The sequence below is a fragment of the Stegodyphus dumicola genome, chromosome 3, assembly GCF_044657685.1.
Source record: "Stegodyphus dumicola isolate Sdum_Otavi_A_Nest chromosome 3, ASM4465768v1".
Taxonomy (NCBI): Eukaryota; Metazoa; Arthropoda; class Arachnida; order Araneae; family Eresidae; genus Stegodyphus; species Stegodyphus dumicola.
This window is the reverse complement of record NC_140770.1, coordinates 278,528,769-278,545,121: the sequence shown is the minus strand read 5'-3', so window position 1 is coordinate 278,545,121 and position 16,353 is coordinate 278,528,769. Positions and strand designations below refer to the sequence as shown.

The following is a 16,353-nucleotide window of genomic DNA, read 5'->3' as shown; positions in this document are numbered from 1 at the left end:
TCTAATTGGCTAATGGAAGATAGTTTTGAACAATTCTAGCAATAGAAAAAAGAAAATGTAATTTTTCAACTAGTAGTCTTAAACAATAGAGGATTTATGTGTTTCTGTTTTTCTAACATAGGTCTAATATTCGACAGACGAGCAAACCCTTTTTCAACAGATGAGAGAGAGAGAGAGAAAGTAAAGCAACAAGAGTGAAATGCTAAGACTAAAAAATTGTTAGATGGCATATCATCTTCGGTAGATGACAATGGCTACAAGCTAGATGCGCGTGGCTGTCTGGGCAGTCTGAAAGGCATTTGTCCGGAAAACAGTTCTCAAAAAGCTTTCAAAGGCTCAGTACCTGAAAGACAGGCAAAAAAAAAGTTTAAACAAATCTAAAATGTTGAAGGTTATATGCAAGGAGAAATCGAGGTTAAAACTCAAGCTAATGCTCCATAATTTAAATAAGTTCATAAGAAGTAGATGACGCCCCAGAATAGCAAAGACAGTGGATCACCTTTCATTAGTATTCCCTATTTGAAATATACTAGCCCTGCTGCTATAGCGACACCGCCACCCGCCAGACACAATGGCGGGGCTGTTCTTCTGGTAGACAGGCAGTATTTTCCAAAGAACGTCTATACGTTCAATACATATTCTTTGGTATTTTCTTACCAAAGAACGCAGTGGCATGAACGCTGGGAATTAGCTGCGACAGGCAGGCGTATCCAACGGCTGATGCCAAAGGTTAGGACAAAATTGAAAACTGAGAAAGCAACTCTTATTCAATTTGTAACAGGCAATGGCCCTTTTCTATCCTATTCAAGGCGATTTGGGTATAGTGGCATGCATATCTGTGACTGTGGAGGGCTTAGCAACTTCGATCATGAACTTCCCTTTACTCGGAACCATCATCTCAAATTACCGGCTTCTGAATACTGGATGGCTTGCAAAGAGAATACGCTCTATAATAAAGTTGCACATATAGAATACAAAAAGCTATTAAAATTTAAATTAAGTGTCACTGGTTCCTTTCTTATACGATCCACCTTCAATAACCCAAACTCTTATTATTGTCTCTTATGCTTGCCTCTAAAGCTGTTATTGCAGTCTAATACCTATCTTAACGTGAAAAACAACTTCAATGATTGTTAAAGTCGTTATAATGACATACTGATAGATCTACTATATTAGTACTGCCAATCATTATTGTTTCATATTGTAATAGATGTTTTGGTTTGTATTGACACTTGCAATTCAATTTTACTAAACACAACTATTAAATCAGTCCCAATTGTAGCTTTGTTTGCTTAATTTCCCATACAGATTAGTAACTGGTATTGTTCATCACTGATTTTTAATTCAATGTTAAAAAAATTTGAGAAATGTCTTACACATCTTCTGCTCTCTCTCGCACAACTTCTGCTGATTCTATAGCAGTTGCAGTAACCAACGACGCTGACTCAAGAACAGTTCGGTATCTTCAATTGATAGATTTTTTTTTTTATCAAAACCAAGTATCTTTGTGGAATTCATAAAACTACACAAAAAGACTTTTTAGATTAGCGAAAACATTAGCAGCATTTTGTCATTTAGCCCTTGATCAGGAAAGTATAATATTATCTCAGAATAGTACAATCTTGGAACTGCGACTTTTCACTTGGAGAGAAAGGAATTTTTATGTCCTGTGCAAGCAGCTCAGACTTCAGTTGTCTCACACGAGATTCCACAAATTCAGATGATAACGAACCTCCTTTTACCCTAGTGACGCGTAAAAAGAAACAAAGCATTTTTTCAAATAGAAATCTTTCTGATAGTGTTTTACTCATAACAGCTAATGATTCTTCTCGCGTTCACCTAATACAACTCAATCTCGGTTAGCATAGGAGCTCCAGGGTAAATGTTTAGCTTTGCCATTAGAAAAATACGCTTTACAAGACCTAATAGTTTGCTTCTTAGCTGTCGTAACAAAGAATATCTGGCAGCTCTTAAAACGGCAATTCAGGAAAAGGTTACTCTTCGAAAAGATTTATTGCTCAGAGAGCCTAAGGTGCACAACGACAACAAGTCATCTTTGGAGTTCGTTCACATATTCAAACACAGGATATAGTGCTTGCTGCTTGCATTGGACAACCTCGCAAAATCTTCAACGGTTTCCATATATCGAAAAGCTCCACAACCTCGCCAAGACGATAAAAATAACTGGATTGTAAAACTTGATTCTGCATACGCAGAGGTACACTGCTTAAAAAAAAAGGGGGGACAGTTCTATATCTCTCGTTCTACTGGGCCGATTGACAAAATTCAAATTGCGTTCTTCCTGTCTCGAAAGCGCAACTTAGGATATATATTAGATTTATATATATGGCACTATTCTAACATAGGTATTTTGACACAAAATCGGACTTTTCTGAAATAACATACCAATTTTTTTTTTCCTTTCCCGTGAGAGGAAAAAAAGTCACCATCGTTCCTTTTTTCCAAATAATATTCTTTATATTATATTTTTAATTATAACTGTTATTATTTTAAGTAATTTTTTCTTTTTCGAATTTTATTTTAATTGTTTAAGTTGCATGGTTTTTTTTCGAATAACTGTTTTAAAAATTTCTATTTACCTATTCGAACTGCGTAAATAAAGGTGCAGCGTTTATTTTTTTTCAAATAGTTTTCTTTATATATATATATTTGTCATAGTTATTATTTTAGGTAATTTTAAAATTTTTATACTTTTATTTTAATTGTTTGTGTTGCATTGTCTCTTCAGATAATTGTTTTAAAATTTTCTATTTATTCCTTCGAACTGAGCATTTTAAATATATTTATTAATATAAATTTTCCAGAATTTGATTTCATTTATTTGAATTGCGTTTCTTTCGGAAGACCCAGAACGATGCGTTTGAAAACTGCATATATTAAAAGAGAAAATACAGTAAAGTACAGTTAACACGCTTTTCAATGTTCCGTTCAGAAAAGATATATATAAATAAGAGAGATGTATAACCGACATTTTAACTTAGGATGACTTGCATACACTGCTTTAAACAGTTTTATCATTGTGCCCATTGCTTTGCACAATTTTATCCTACATTTGGTTTCTTAAAATGTTATTCATATTTTAGTCAAATATTTTATTTTTGAAATCCCAAGAATTAAATATCATAAGATTAAAAGGTTTTAAATTTAAAAAAAAAAAATACAAATACTAAATTTTACGTAAAAATTTATTTTTTCTTCTCATTTTCTTCAGGCATTCTACTTTATTCTTGCTCTTGTTTCTTTAGGCATTCTGCAAGTATATTAAAAAGCAACCAACTTTTCGAAATATCTTGGTATTTCTGACAATCATTTTATTATTGCCTTCCATTTCATAAAGGCTCACAAACGACCGAGCGGTAAAGTCGCTGAACACTGGTAGTTCACTCCGTGGTGCGAATCCCAATAAACGGACTGGTTGCATGGGCGTTTTCGTGGATTTTCTCATGTGTACCGTGTATGCCAGCTGGTTTCCCTTATAAAGTTCTTCACGAAGTATTTGGCCAGAGCTTTTATCAGCCTTTAGAGGCTAAACATTTTGAAGGTATGAGATGAAAGGAAAGACTGGTTTCCTCAAGAGGTTTTGGTTTATTTAATTATGACAAAGCACACTAGAGCTATCTGCTTAAGGGGAGGGATGCCTTCGTGGAGGACTTTCTAAGGGAAACTGGCTCGCATACACGTTACACATGGGGAAAAGAACGAAAACGCCTATGCAGCCAGCCCGTTCGCGGGATTGGAACCTCGGAGCGAACTACCAGTATTCAGCGACTTTACCGCTCGGCCGTTGTTTCATCAGGAGGAAAAAAAAAACATCTTTAGCTGACATCCACATACATCACTGGATAAACTCCTTAATCTTCAAATAATTCGACTGAGAAAATCATGGGATTCTGCATTTATGATACAATATGATGTTCTATAACGTAATTTAAATTTATACAACCATATAGTCTAAAACCAGTCGCTCTTCACTTTAATCTGCAATGATATCGTTTTTGTCTTTTCTGTTAACACAAGCTCATTTGATGGTATTTGCTGGTGTACACGTCCACGTGTTTTCTCTAAACACCTAAATTCTGTAATCTCTAAACACCTAAATGAAGTATCCTGAAAGTATATTCAAAAGCGTCCAACTTTTTTAAACATCTTGGTATGTCTGACACCCAAATTTCCCTGCAAATTTTTGCTTACTTTTCTCCCTAATTTTCTTCTTTCCTTCTACAGTTATTTTCAGTGCTCACACAAGAAAATTAAGATTTTTCGATTGCTAGACTTCCATAAATTTTGCATTCTTGTCAATTTTTTAAAATATCAATTACATGAATTGCGTTTCCGCTGAAGACAGCTTTTCATTTTCTAGTCATTTTAACTATAAATAAAGTTTAAAGCGAAGTCCAAAGGATAAATATTTTAATTAAAAGGTTTTTGCTAAATGACAAAGAAATAAAACAGTCCAGCAGGGTTTATTCTGTACCACCGAGTAACCCGATTCTTATATCGGCTGAAACAATCTAAATCATATTACAGATCATGTTTTTTTTATACGCGAGAGAAAAATTAGCTTCTTAAAACATTCTTTCTAAGAGAATTAATGTAAAAGATTATATTTATATATATATATATTTTTAAAGCTGGGACTTGAACCAAACTGTCAAACTTTTAAAGTTTAATTTATATTGTGGTTATAATTAAAGTTCCAATATGAAATGGTCATAAAAGGAAAACTACCGGACCAAATGTTATCAAACTTGGGAATCGTGTAAGGTTATGGGAATTTATTTCCCGCGGAAAAAAAAAAAAAGAGTTTAAAAACTCACCACCAGGGGGAAAATGGCGCTGTATACAATATTGTTAAATGAAATAAGACATGAAAACATCTGTTTAAAATGTGTTTAATAGTTTCCGAAACGTGTTACAAAGCATGTTCAATGTAGCGTGCAGCATTTTCCGAAGGCAAGTTAAATCCTGTTACTGCATTCTCAACAGCAGCTCTTAGCATATCAGGAGGAATGTTACGGACATGTCAGTGTATCACATTTTTTATTTCTGCCAAATTGTTTAGATTATCACCATAAACAGTGCTTTTGAGATAACTCCATAGCCAAAAGTCACAGAGGTTGAGGTCTGGTGGGAAGAGAGGAAGTGTCGGCCTATAAGACGTTCATTCGTGAAATGTTGCCTAAGTAACTGTGCGACATACGTGAGGTGGGGCTCAGCCCTGCATAAAACTCATAGTATCTAAAATGCCACGTTACTGCAGTTCATGTATCACGAAACAATTTAACATTGACTCTAAGTGAGCTGCAATCACAGTAGTCCAGCTGTCGACTCCTCTTCAGAGAAAAAATGATTCAGTTATAAAACTAGCTGTCATTCAACACTAAACGGTGTGGAATGACTGCTATGCAATCGAATGCAGTAGGAGAATGCAATTGAACTAGATAGATAACATGAGAGATTTCTTTGGCCCAAATCGATTAAAAGCGTTTTGAATCAGTATCTTCATATTTTAGGGCCGAACTCAGGCTTCAAAAATTGCAAATTAGCGATCTGTACGAAAACAATTTCCAGATTGTACGCACTTGTGCGAGTGATTTGGGATCTCACATTTTCTAATCGCTAATTCGTGGTTTTCACGGACGAATTTCTCACTTACACGGATGGCGCACTCGACTTTTATCGAATTAAACGCCTTTAAATGGTAATTTGCTTACTTCAAAGTTTCTTATGGGTATACAACATATTAAACCCGTGTAACAAAAGGTTAAGTTAGATTCCGACCCATATTTCGTTTAACAATATTGCATACAGCACCATTTCCCCCTGGTGGTGAGGTTTCGAACTTCCTTTTTTTCCCGGAAAATAAATTCCTATGACCTCCTTTACACGATTACCAAGCTTTATAACATTTGATCCAGTAGTTTTCCTTTTATGACCGTTTCAATGTGGAACTTTAATTATAACCACTCTGTATATTATTAAATTTTAATTTGAAGCTATGCGTTATATGTATACCATGCGTAAATTTTTCGCTTTTATGGGAAAATAAAGAATCGAAGCAAATATACTTAGGATAATGAAATAAAACTGAAAAAATTTCCCCTCCCTCCGAAAATCAAATATTGAAACTTCGACCTTGAATTTATTGGGTTATTGAAATATTTAATTTGACTTATCTTCTAAGTCCTAGTTCCGACAACAATTCCGAATTACTTAAGCTGAAGTAAAAGATTTAGTATATATTCACTGTATGTTAATAAAGTAATCATAGTGTAATAAAAATAGATTATAGAATTTACGCTGATGCAACTTTTTGTCTGACTGCACAACACATAATGGAAGAGAAGGCTTGTAGAGACCTGTTTTTGACATGCCTCTAAAAGTAGATGTCATACTTCTTTTGTCTCTTCAATGTCAAAAACTTTCCTTTGAGAGGCAACTTTAGTTTTGGGGAAAGAAAAAAAAATCACAAGAAGACAAATTTGAAGAACATGCAGGACGATTGAATACACATACTTATTTTCGGAACACAAGCGGTTTTCCGACTGGTTATTGAATAATGAAAACATGCATTGTCATGAAATACAAAACATTTGGAATACGTTTTCTGGCTGAATAACGTAAGATTAAAAGTCATCTGCTTAATTCACATCCATTTACAAGTCAACTACTCGGGCAATTGCAGAATCGTTTTGATCCTGAGCTTGTAAGACAAACCTAATATCGCTGGATTTAAACACTTCTTTAATCTTCCGAAAACATTCCTTCTTTAGCTCATATTCCAAGAATATTAATTGAATACAATTATTGCAAAAGAAATTGAATATTCATTTGCACTACGGCTTGGTAGTTTACTAACAAGTTAAAAAAACTTAAATTCTGCTTTTTGTGTCTAAGAATACAACAATATTTTAAATATTTACAAATAAAATATTAAATTGGAGATTTAATTGGTGCCTCACCAGTTGCCTAGCATTTGAAGATTGTTAAATACTAATTGTTTGTTGCGAAATCTAACCCAGGCTGCATGATTGGTTTTCGTAGTTTTCTAGGTTCTCTTTACAAAGGTTCTCTATGAAATCATCTTAATCAAATAGCTCCCATGTTCTTTCTATGTTCAAATAACCAACTGACCTAGTTTAAGCGCGATTTACAAGTGACGTTTCAAGCAAAACCCGAATGGTCATTAAAAATCATGTAGCCTGCCAATCGGGAGTAACATAAAATATACGGCGCCAATAATTGAAGTGCTGTTACGGCACGCTGTTTCTAAACTTAGATGGTCATTCCTTAATTAAATAGCCTACCAGCGGCCGAGCGGTAAAGACGCTGAACACTGGTAGTTCGGTCTGAGGTTACCGTAATAATTACTTATTACATTACTGATGATTAGGATTCAGTTCTTGACAATTACATTCTAAATTAGAATTTTAAGGATATAATGAAAATACGCTACGCACAAAAATACATTTTAGGATAAAAAATGAGTTGATTTTTTATGTTTCAAAACTTCTTAAATTCATTTAATAAACATCGTATCCTCGTTGTTAATTGAATCCAGAATATTGGGTGTCGCTTATATAATTATTCTTACTTGTCCACAGAACCTGCTGACTTATCCAGCCATTAAGTAGCTGCAGATCATTTCTACATAACCATTGAACTTCCATTAATTCAGTCTCTAGAGGGTTGTATATTTATATCATAATTTGACTTTTATAAAAATTATTATTCTAAATCTTATGTTTCTATAAAAATATACTGTGCTTTAAAAATATGGATGATAGTATCAGCCGCTCTTTCAGCCACTTCATAAGCAACAGTTTCTTTAGAAATAAATTATTCAGTTAATGTTATAAAATATTTTTATAAAATTCAAATAAACATCAAACGAAAACTCTCAGTTTTAGACAATTCGATTTAAACAAAGTTAAAGTAAAGTAGCAGACGATAAAACGCCGAAGGTAAAAATTTACTCTTATTTTTTGTTTAAAAAAAAAAAAAAAAAAATAGTTAAAAATTTGAATAATATCATCTGTAATTTTAAAAAAAAATAGCTTTTCATATAGTATTAATATATATTTATTACGCATCATTGAGGGAATATATTTCATATAATTAATTCTTCGTAAAATTTTGCTTGAAATTTAAGGTTAAAAATAGCTGTGGCAATTCACTGTAACCAAAATCCATAAACCACATTTGGCGTTATTATCGCTAAAAAAAAAAAAAAAAAAAAAAAAAAAAAAAAAAAAAAAAAAAAAAGCCAAGCTTCAAAACGCGAAAATATGTAAATTCGTGTATATCTTGGAAAATTTTGAATAAAAAAGTCTAATTTTTGCAGATATGCTTAAAAATACACCTACTTTAAGATGATGGTAAAAATTTTATAGGTTATAATTCAAAATTGTTTTCGAAAAATTTATAAAAATTATTTAAAAATAGAAATTTTAAAAATAAAACACAAAAAATGGGTAAATTTTATTTGGAATGAACCTAAATTTCGAAATGTGAAAGGAAAAATAATAATAACTTAATAAAAAAAGAGATATTGATAAATATTTACCAAATTCAATTAACATTGAGGAGCTAAAATTTTGAGAGCTAATATTTTAAAAACTACTCGTACGATTTTTACAAAATTTGGTATTCTGGCATAATTTGAGTCGTAGAATCGAAATATGGAAAAATATTGATATGTTATTTCAGAAAAAGTCCGATTTTATGTCAAAGTACCTATGTTAGAATAGTGCTATATATAAATCTAATATATATCCTAAGTCGCGCTTTCGAGACATGATAAACGCAGTTTGAATTTTATCAATCGGCCCAGTAGAACGGGAGATATAGCACTGTCCCTTTTTTTTTCTTTACATTTTTATCTTTGCTTTACAAAGCGCAAATTTCGTTTCATAGTTCGGTATTACAACTATCAGGACCTCGACCATAGTAGCAGAAATTGTAATTCCGGTCTCAGTTTTGTCAGGTGCTCCAAAGCGCATACATATAAGAATTGTAAGGTACAGTAAAAGTATATAAATTGCTCTTCGTCTAACAAAAATCTTGGCAATACTTTTGCATTAGATTATCAAGTTAATTTCCGTTGTAGTCCAACATACAAAGCAGCCCTACAGTCTAAACTACAATAAGAGGCTTAACGGATGCAGCAATAGGTATATAGGATAGCCTTTGTAATTTACCAACAACTTTGTATAAACTTTTGTTTTGCAGTGCAATCAACAGAAATCTCGACAAACGAACAGCTCGTTTTTTCAAACATTTTCAGAAACTTCAAAAAATATTGCTTTTTTTCCACGAACCTTATGCACAAAATGGTCATATTCCTGGTTTGTGTAATCGACTTCAAGCATTTATTTCAAAATCAAACTGGACACAAATTATATTATTCTGTGCTTTTTCAGTTACCATCTTTTCAGTCACAAAAAACACAATCACAGTGCAATTAAACGCTGAAAAAGATTTCTTTCTACTCTGTACCACCGGCGGCCGAGCGGTAAAATCCCTAGACACTTGTAGCTCTGTCCGGTGTACGAATCTCGGCCAACAGGCTGGCTGCATGGGCATTTCCGTTGTTTTCCCATATGTAAGGTGTATACGAGTCTTTCCCTTAAAAAGTCCTCCACGAAGGCATCTCTCCCTTTATGCAGATAGCCCTCAAGGCTTTGCCGTAATCATATAAACCAACCTAAAACGTTCTATTCCTTTTAGTTTACTTTCCACCTACTCAAAACCTGAAATTTGTTGCTGCATGAACTGGAACCTATCTTTGTTCGCTCTTCATATTCTTCAGATATCACAATTGCAGGTGACTTTAATGTGTCTAGTTCCTTATAAGGATCACCATATTAAAATAACGTAGCACAACTAGTACAAGACTTTACCTCTTCACACTCTCTTCATCTTTTAAATAGCTCAGACAGCCCACCTTTAGCACATTAAAAAAGCGAAGGGGAGGGGATTTATAGTGCTTATTATAGTGGAGCTTCAGCCCACTTTTTCAGAACCGGCTTGTTCTAGAAGATTTTTAAAGCCTAAGTAATATCGCGTAATAACGTTTTCTTTTGACAAAACGCTTACATTTCGAGCAGGACGTCGTTTTAAAAAAATCAGTGGAAATGACAAGAAATTTCTCGATAGTATTTCTTCGGAATTGCAACTTCTAAATGAGTGCCAGAATAAAGAAGAACTTCATCAAGCGTATTCTAAAATGATCTCATCTGTGATACAAGCTTGCTTAAGAAGTTACAAATTAAAAACTTTTGGACAGGTACGCAGGGTTTCTTGGTGGATCGCAGGACTTCAGGCTTAGAGCAAGTAGACATCGTGTACAGCGCGAGAGGGATCCGAATGCTCGTAGACAGCTATTGACAGCCTATGAAAAAGGTCAGCATTTAAGAAACGTTGTAAGAATTCTGTTTATTTTATTAACAGTTAAATTTTGAGTTAAACTTCCTTTCCTATCGCTTCTTAATTTCAACTTACCACTTCCGGCCAGAACGTAGTTTTAGAATCACATCTAAATGTAAATTGAGGACGAGTGGTATTTAACCGCTCGTCCGTTCTACTGTTTTAGTCAGGCCCGGGTGTCGGCTTTATTGTACAACTCCAAGACGGAGTTCTGTTAAACTTTAGTTGGAATAATAAAGGGTTATTTCACCCTTCTCACTTGTTGTTTTCTAACCCACGAACTCAAGCGATTATTCGCTTACTACTTCTTAAGAATCCTCACATTCAACTGTAACTTAGAATTACACAGTGGTGAATCCTACAACGTTAACAAAAGCTAAACGTTCTCCGTAATACACATACTGTTTACAAATAATAGAAAAGTTTAGAATTATTTCTAAAATAGCGAATGAGGAGGTTTCCGACCTTGTTCGATTCCAGTTTCCATTAAACCTTCAGCCACGACTTCTTCAAAATTACTCGACATTCTTTTGGAATCAATATTTGAGGAAGATAGAATGGAGTAAGACACAGATGAACAGGCCACTTAATGATTAAGTTTCGAAGTGCTTCGGCGGACAAACACAGAAGATGATCTAAGCTTTCCAACAAAATTTGAGCTAGGGTATGTCATCAAGAAGATTAATATACGGAAGACTTGTGGCCCTGATAACCTTGATAATCAGCTAGTAAAACTACTTTACCAGAATTTTCCTACTTTGATCACGATATTTGTAAGAAATTGTTGGCGACTAAGGCTCTTTCCGTTGAGAACAAAAATTGTAGAAGTTGCTTTCTTTTTAAAGAAGGATAAGGATCCCTCTCAGCCTCAATCTTACAAGCCGATTTGCTTGCTGCTGACTCTGGGTAAGCTATTGGAAAATACAATCTTTATACGATTAAATCATTTTCTTTCTAAAAATAAACTCTTAGAACAGCAATACGGATTCATTAGGAATAAATCCACTGAGCATGCGATGCAGGGATTGGTTAGCATTATAACTTTTAATAGACATAATAACATGCATATACTTATTATATGATCGGATATCTAGGAAGCTTTTGACAGACATTTGTGGCTGGATGTCCATGACATCCTGGACAACGCACAGTGTCCAATATATCTAACTGAACTTGTTAACAGCTTTTTGACTGATCGAAGAGTCCAGATAACAGAAACAGACAGAGTAGTGATACGTCAAATAACAAAGGGTTGTCCTCAAGTTTCATGTTTAGGGCCTTTGCTTTGGAATCTTGTTGCAAGTACATCGTTTTTAGAATTTAATAACAATGAAGTTGTTCGGGTACCGACATATGAGGACGATTTCTTAATAATTGTCTCCGACAGACACGAAGTTGAGAGTAAGGCGCAGTCCTGTTCAAATATCTTTTCAAACTGAGCTAGATTTCATAAAGTTAACATACCTCTATCCAAAAACAAAGCAATGCTAATTGGCTAATATCGTACTTTAAAAAGAAACAGTCTTAAAATCTTTGGAAATCAATAGCATTTGTTTTCAGTCTACAATATCTTGGTGTTATTATTAACAACATAACATCGTGGATTCCTCATATCAAAAACATCAAGCAAAAAATAGCAAAAATTCAGAATTCTACATATACGGTAACTGATGTAGCCCGGAGAGTCCCTTCAGTTTTTCTCAAAACCTGGCTACTTAATTCAATGCAGAAGACACCTCTATTAATAATTAGTAATACGTATCGCACAACGTCAACTTCCGCCCTACACATCTTCACAGGAATTCCTCCTCTGATAACAGAAAGAGAAGCTTTAAATAAGAAATATTTTAAGACTATGCACATCAAAAAAACCTATGGAGATATTCTTTCCATCCAGATGACTATGAAACAAATAAAGTTAACATTATTTCTCATCCATCTTCTTTCCACATATTAGAAAAATTAATCCAAGTATCCTCGATTTCTCTGAAAAATATTCGGCCATTTATGCGAATAGATCCAAGGCTGAGCTGGCGGCAATTAGGAAAGCTCTAAAACTTGCCCAATTACAAAGTATTATTAATGCCAAACGACTTTCCATTTTCAAAGCTTCGACTTCAAGTCTGGAAGCGCTTTGTGACTTCCAGTCGAAAATTCCACTAGTTCGAGATATTCAGAATCGTCTACTGTCTTTTCCTTTGCTTCTTCGACCAACTTTGGCTTGAGTTCCAGTTCAACGTGGGATTCTCGGCAACAAGATGGCAGATTCAAAAGCGAAGGAGGAGTCATTGACACAGGAAAGACGTTCATTTCCACTTCCATTGCCTTCTTCATGTCCAAAGAAAGGAATCTGGAAACTTCTACTAATGCGTTAACAAGGATGACTGAACTTGGGTAACGTGGCGAAGAACCTACGAATTCTTGCCCAAAGTTTCTACAAATCTCTTCTCCGTAAATTCTGCTGTAACTTGGTTCATAAGGTGGACACGGTCCATTTATGACTTATTTACATATAATTGGACTCGCTCAAAGTAATCTTTTTGCATGTGGACAGATCGGAGATGCTAATCATTGTGTTTTTCACTGGCAAAGTGCATCGATAAATTCATTTTAAACAACCTGCTTCGCAACATACGCCTTTCCGGTTCGTAGGATACTGCAAAATAAAATAAGATTAGTTAAATTGCAGCAAGATATGTTTTCCTGTAGCGCAGCAATCTCACAACGAGATTATTAACAATCAGTTAAGAATCATCAGGTACAATAAACATTTTATTTTGAATATCATGTGAGTTTGGAACTGTGTTTTAACTAGGGAAATTTTTGATATTATCTCTATCATTTTATCATTCCTTCACAATTATCTGCTTTCAGTAATTAAAAATCATATGTTACTTTTCGTAAAAATAAGTTATTGAAACTTAACTAATGTAATACATTTAGAAGCAAACTTTTGGCTGTATATTGTTTAGAAATTATATTAAATTTTTAATAGGAAGCATATTTATACCCTGTTTTGTAACACATATTGTACGTGTTTGTTTTTTTGCCGTGTATTTAAACTTTATGTTTAACCTCCTGATAAAAACTATTAATTGTAATTTTGTTTCGGCATCATTTTAAATTGAATGAATAATACTTTCTTAGCTGCACTGGTTGTATCAACGTTAGAACTAGCAGCTCTTAATGATGAACTTTGTTTTCCCATGGGCACAATCGTGCTTCTCTTGCCTCTTTTATATATAGTATATTAATGTAAAAGCCCGAAGTCTGGTAAATCCGAAGTTTTACCGGTAAAAACTAGCCTACTGTTTCAATACTCCATTAATTTACATCTTGTGTGTAGATTTTAAATGAAATAAAAGTAATAAAACTTCAATGAAACTTGACCAGTTAAGCCTTAAGTTATCGAATAATTTTTGAAGTTAAAACAACATACAAAAGAAATAAAGCTTCCAACCTGATACTGTAGAGCACAGTCCCGTTTGGATAAATTCTGGTGAAAGTATTTGGCATAATAATATTGTGAAATTTCCCAGAATTTTCATTCGGAAAAAATCCATCAGGTTGCCACAATCTTCCTGGTGAATCTAAAGTCATGTACGAGACATTTCTGCTCAGATACCTCAATCTATCATCCACCCACGACTGTCGAAATGTCAGTTGTGTTTCATATTCCTAATGAGAAAGAAATAAATTTCCATCAAAATTTATAAATACAAATTTAAAAGTAACACTTCTTAATAATACTGGCCCAGACCTTTGATGACACATACATTTTTTTTTTTTTCTCATTTTCTGAGCATCTTTCTCTTCTAACCCTCTGACTGCTCAATTTGTAGACCGAAATCGCTTCCAAAATTTTTTTCCCATATTTTAAATCTATATATATTTGAGAATTGTAAAATGCACTTTTTCTTTCTAGAAAATATTTTTTATACTGATTTTTATCATGAGAAACTAAGTTGCCAGAAAAACCAATTTCAGATGTTATCACCAAAAAAAAAAATGTTTTTTTAAATAAATTTCAGTCGAATTACAGCTAATTTCTATTCGTTGCATAATATAAAAAAAGTAAAATGTATAAAATTTCAGAAAAATACCTTAGAGATGCAGTTTAGTATGATAGAGTTCAAAACAGGGTTCAAGGCAAAGTCCAACTTCACAGTCTTTGTACCAGATTCAATAAATCTAATTAACAATCAATCTAATTATTAATCTAATCAATATACCTAATTAATAATTCAATAATTTAATTAAATAATCAAGATAATCGCTGAACGTTTTCTAGCAGCCATTTCTGTAAGAAAAAAGCGGCAAAAAGTGAAGTACCATGTGCCTTCAAATGCCGCAATTTAGTGGACAACTAACGATATCTGTTGGCCAAAACGTAACCTAAACTCCTAATAATACTGTATATAATTTATTTCAATGGTTAAACGAGGAAAAAATGGGATGCGCACCTCAATAAAGGAAGAAAAACATATGCCCGCGGAAATCGCAGGATGAGCAAATTTTGCTACATTTCAGTTGCCCGTGGAAATGGCGGGATGAATAGTTACTTTTGACATAATACTGTACCAATGCCTGTGAACTCATTTTTACTACGCAGCCATGTCCTATCCGCAGAAAACTGGTCATGTATTCTATTAGTCCTATCTATCGCGACAGGCATTTTCCATAAGGTAGGATTACCATTTCTAAGAATTTTCCTATACGGCATTTCTTAGCTCTTTAATGTTTCCGTGCGTATTCATGCCCACAAGATTACATGCAGTAGGAAAAAACCTATTTAACGGAAACATTCTTAGAATTACACACTCACAGTTGTGTGCAATGCCTTTTCCAGCTTTAATAAAATAACTTTTATTTTTTTATTTTGTTCAGCTATAATTTGGCGAAGGACCTTGGATCTTTACATTTTTAAAAAGGAATATCATGAACGCAAAAGGCATTTGGGGATCACACATTTCGAAAAAAATAAAATAAAATAAAATTCAAGCGACAAGTATGTGTAGTTGTTTGGATTTTAATCCATTCGTCAGTGTTTGCTAACTGTGTCCTTTTCTATATTATTAGCTCAAAGAACGTTAGCCCAGAAAGGCTATTAATTTCGTTTTGCCATTTTGCGTTGATTTACTATAAAATTCGGTTCACTTTTCAACTTGTTGCCACCAAATGTTAGAGCCCTGTGTTATATTTAAAGAAATTAAATAATGAAGAATCTGCATAAATGTATGTATGTATGTTTCTCTTGGTGCCGGAAAAACAACTGTACAGACATCAAATTTTCAATAAGTTGTTCTTCACTAGAATATGGGCATCTGGAAGGCTGAACTTGGAATTTCGAATTTGTTTTATTATCTATTTCATATTCTGTAGAACTTTAACGAATATCTGATTAAGAAACTCAACGATTTCAAAGCGAGCCATGGCAACTCTGTACGAAAAAAAAACTTTTATCTTCACCGCGCGGAACTGTGTATCGGAAATTCTAAAGATATATTCATTTTAAAATTATTTTGCGATATTGCTGTTGAGTTGAATTTTATGGTTTAAGTGCGAAGAACATGACATTTAATAAAGGTAACACACAAAACGTTAAAAAAGTCCCTTTGGGAGTAATATAAAATATGACAGCGTTCAGATTTTTTTTTTCATTATTTATTTTTGGGAACTTCATTTTTTTACTTCCTTGTACGAAGTAAAAAGGAAGTATTGTAATAGCGAAAAGTTTCAGGCAGCATATTTCAAGGAAAATACCCATTTTGACCGTTATCGAATGCAATTTAACGATGTTTTTGCGTGACATCTGCACGTAAGGACGGAATAAAAGACTCTTTTCCTCCAAAAAAATTATAAAATTGCTTTAAAATGAATTCTGAAGATAATTTTTCCTGGCGT

The 16,353-nt window shown here is 33.6% G+C and overlaps 1 protein-coding gene across 1 annotated transcript in view; it reads right to left on the bottom strand.

Moving 5' to 3' along the window:
• Positions 1-16,353, bottom strand: part of LOC118180247 (glutamate-gated chloride channel-like) — an 85,373-nt gene that overhangs the window by 29,714 nt on the left and 39,306 nt on the right. The window contains exon 5 of the mRNA XM_085814216.1: positions 13,910-14,127. Within this exon, the coding sequence (XP_085670342.1) occupies positions 13,910-14,127 (218 nt within the window). The remainder of the gene's footprint in view (positions 1-13,909; positions 14,128-16,353) is intronic.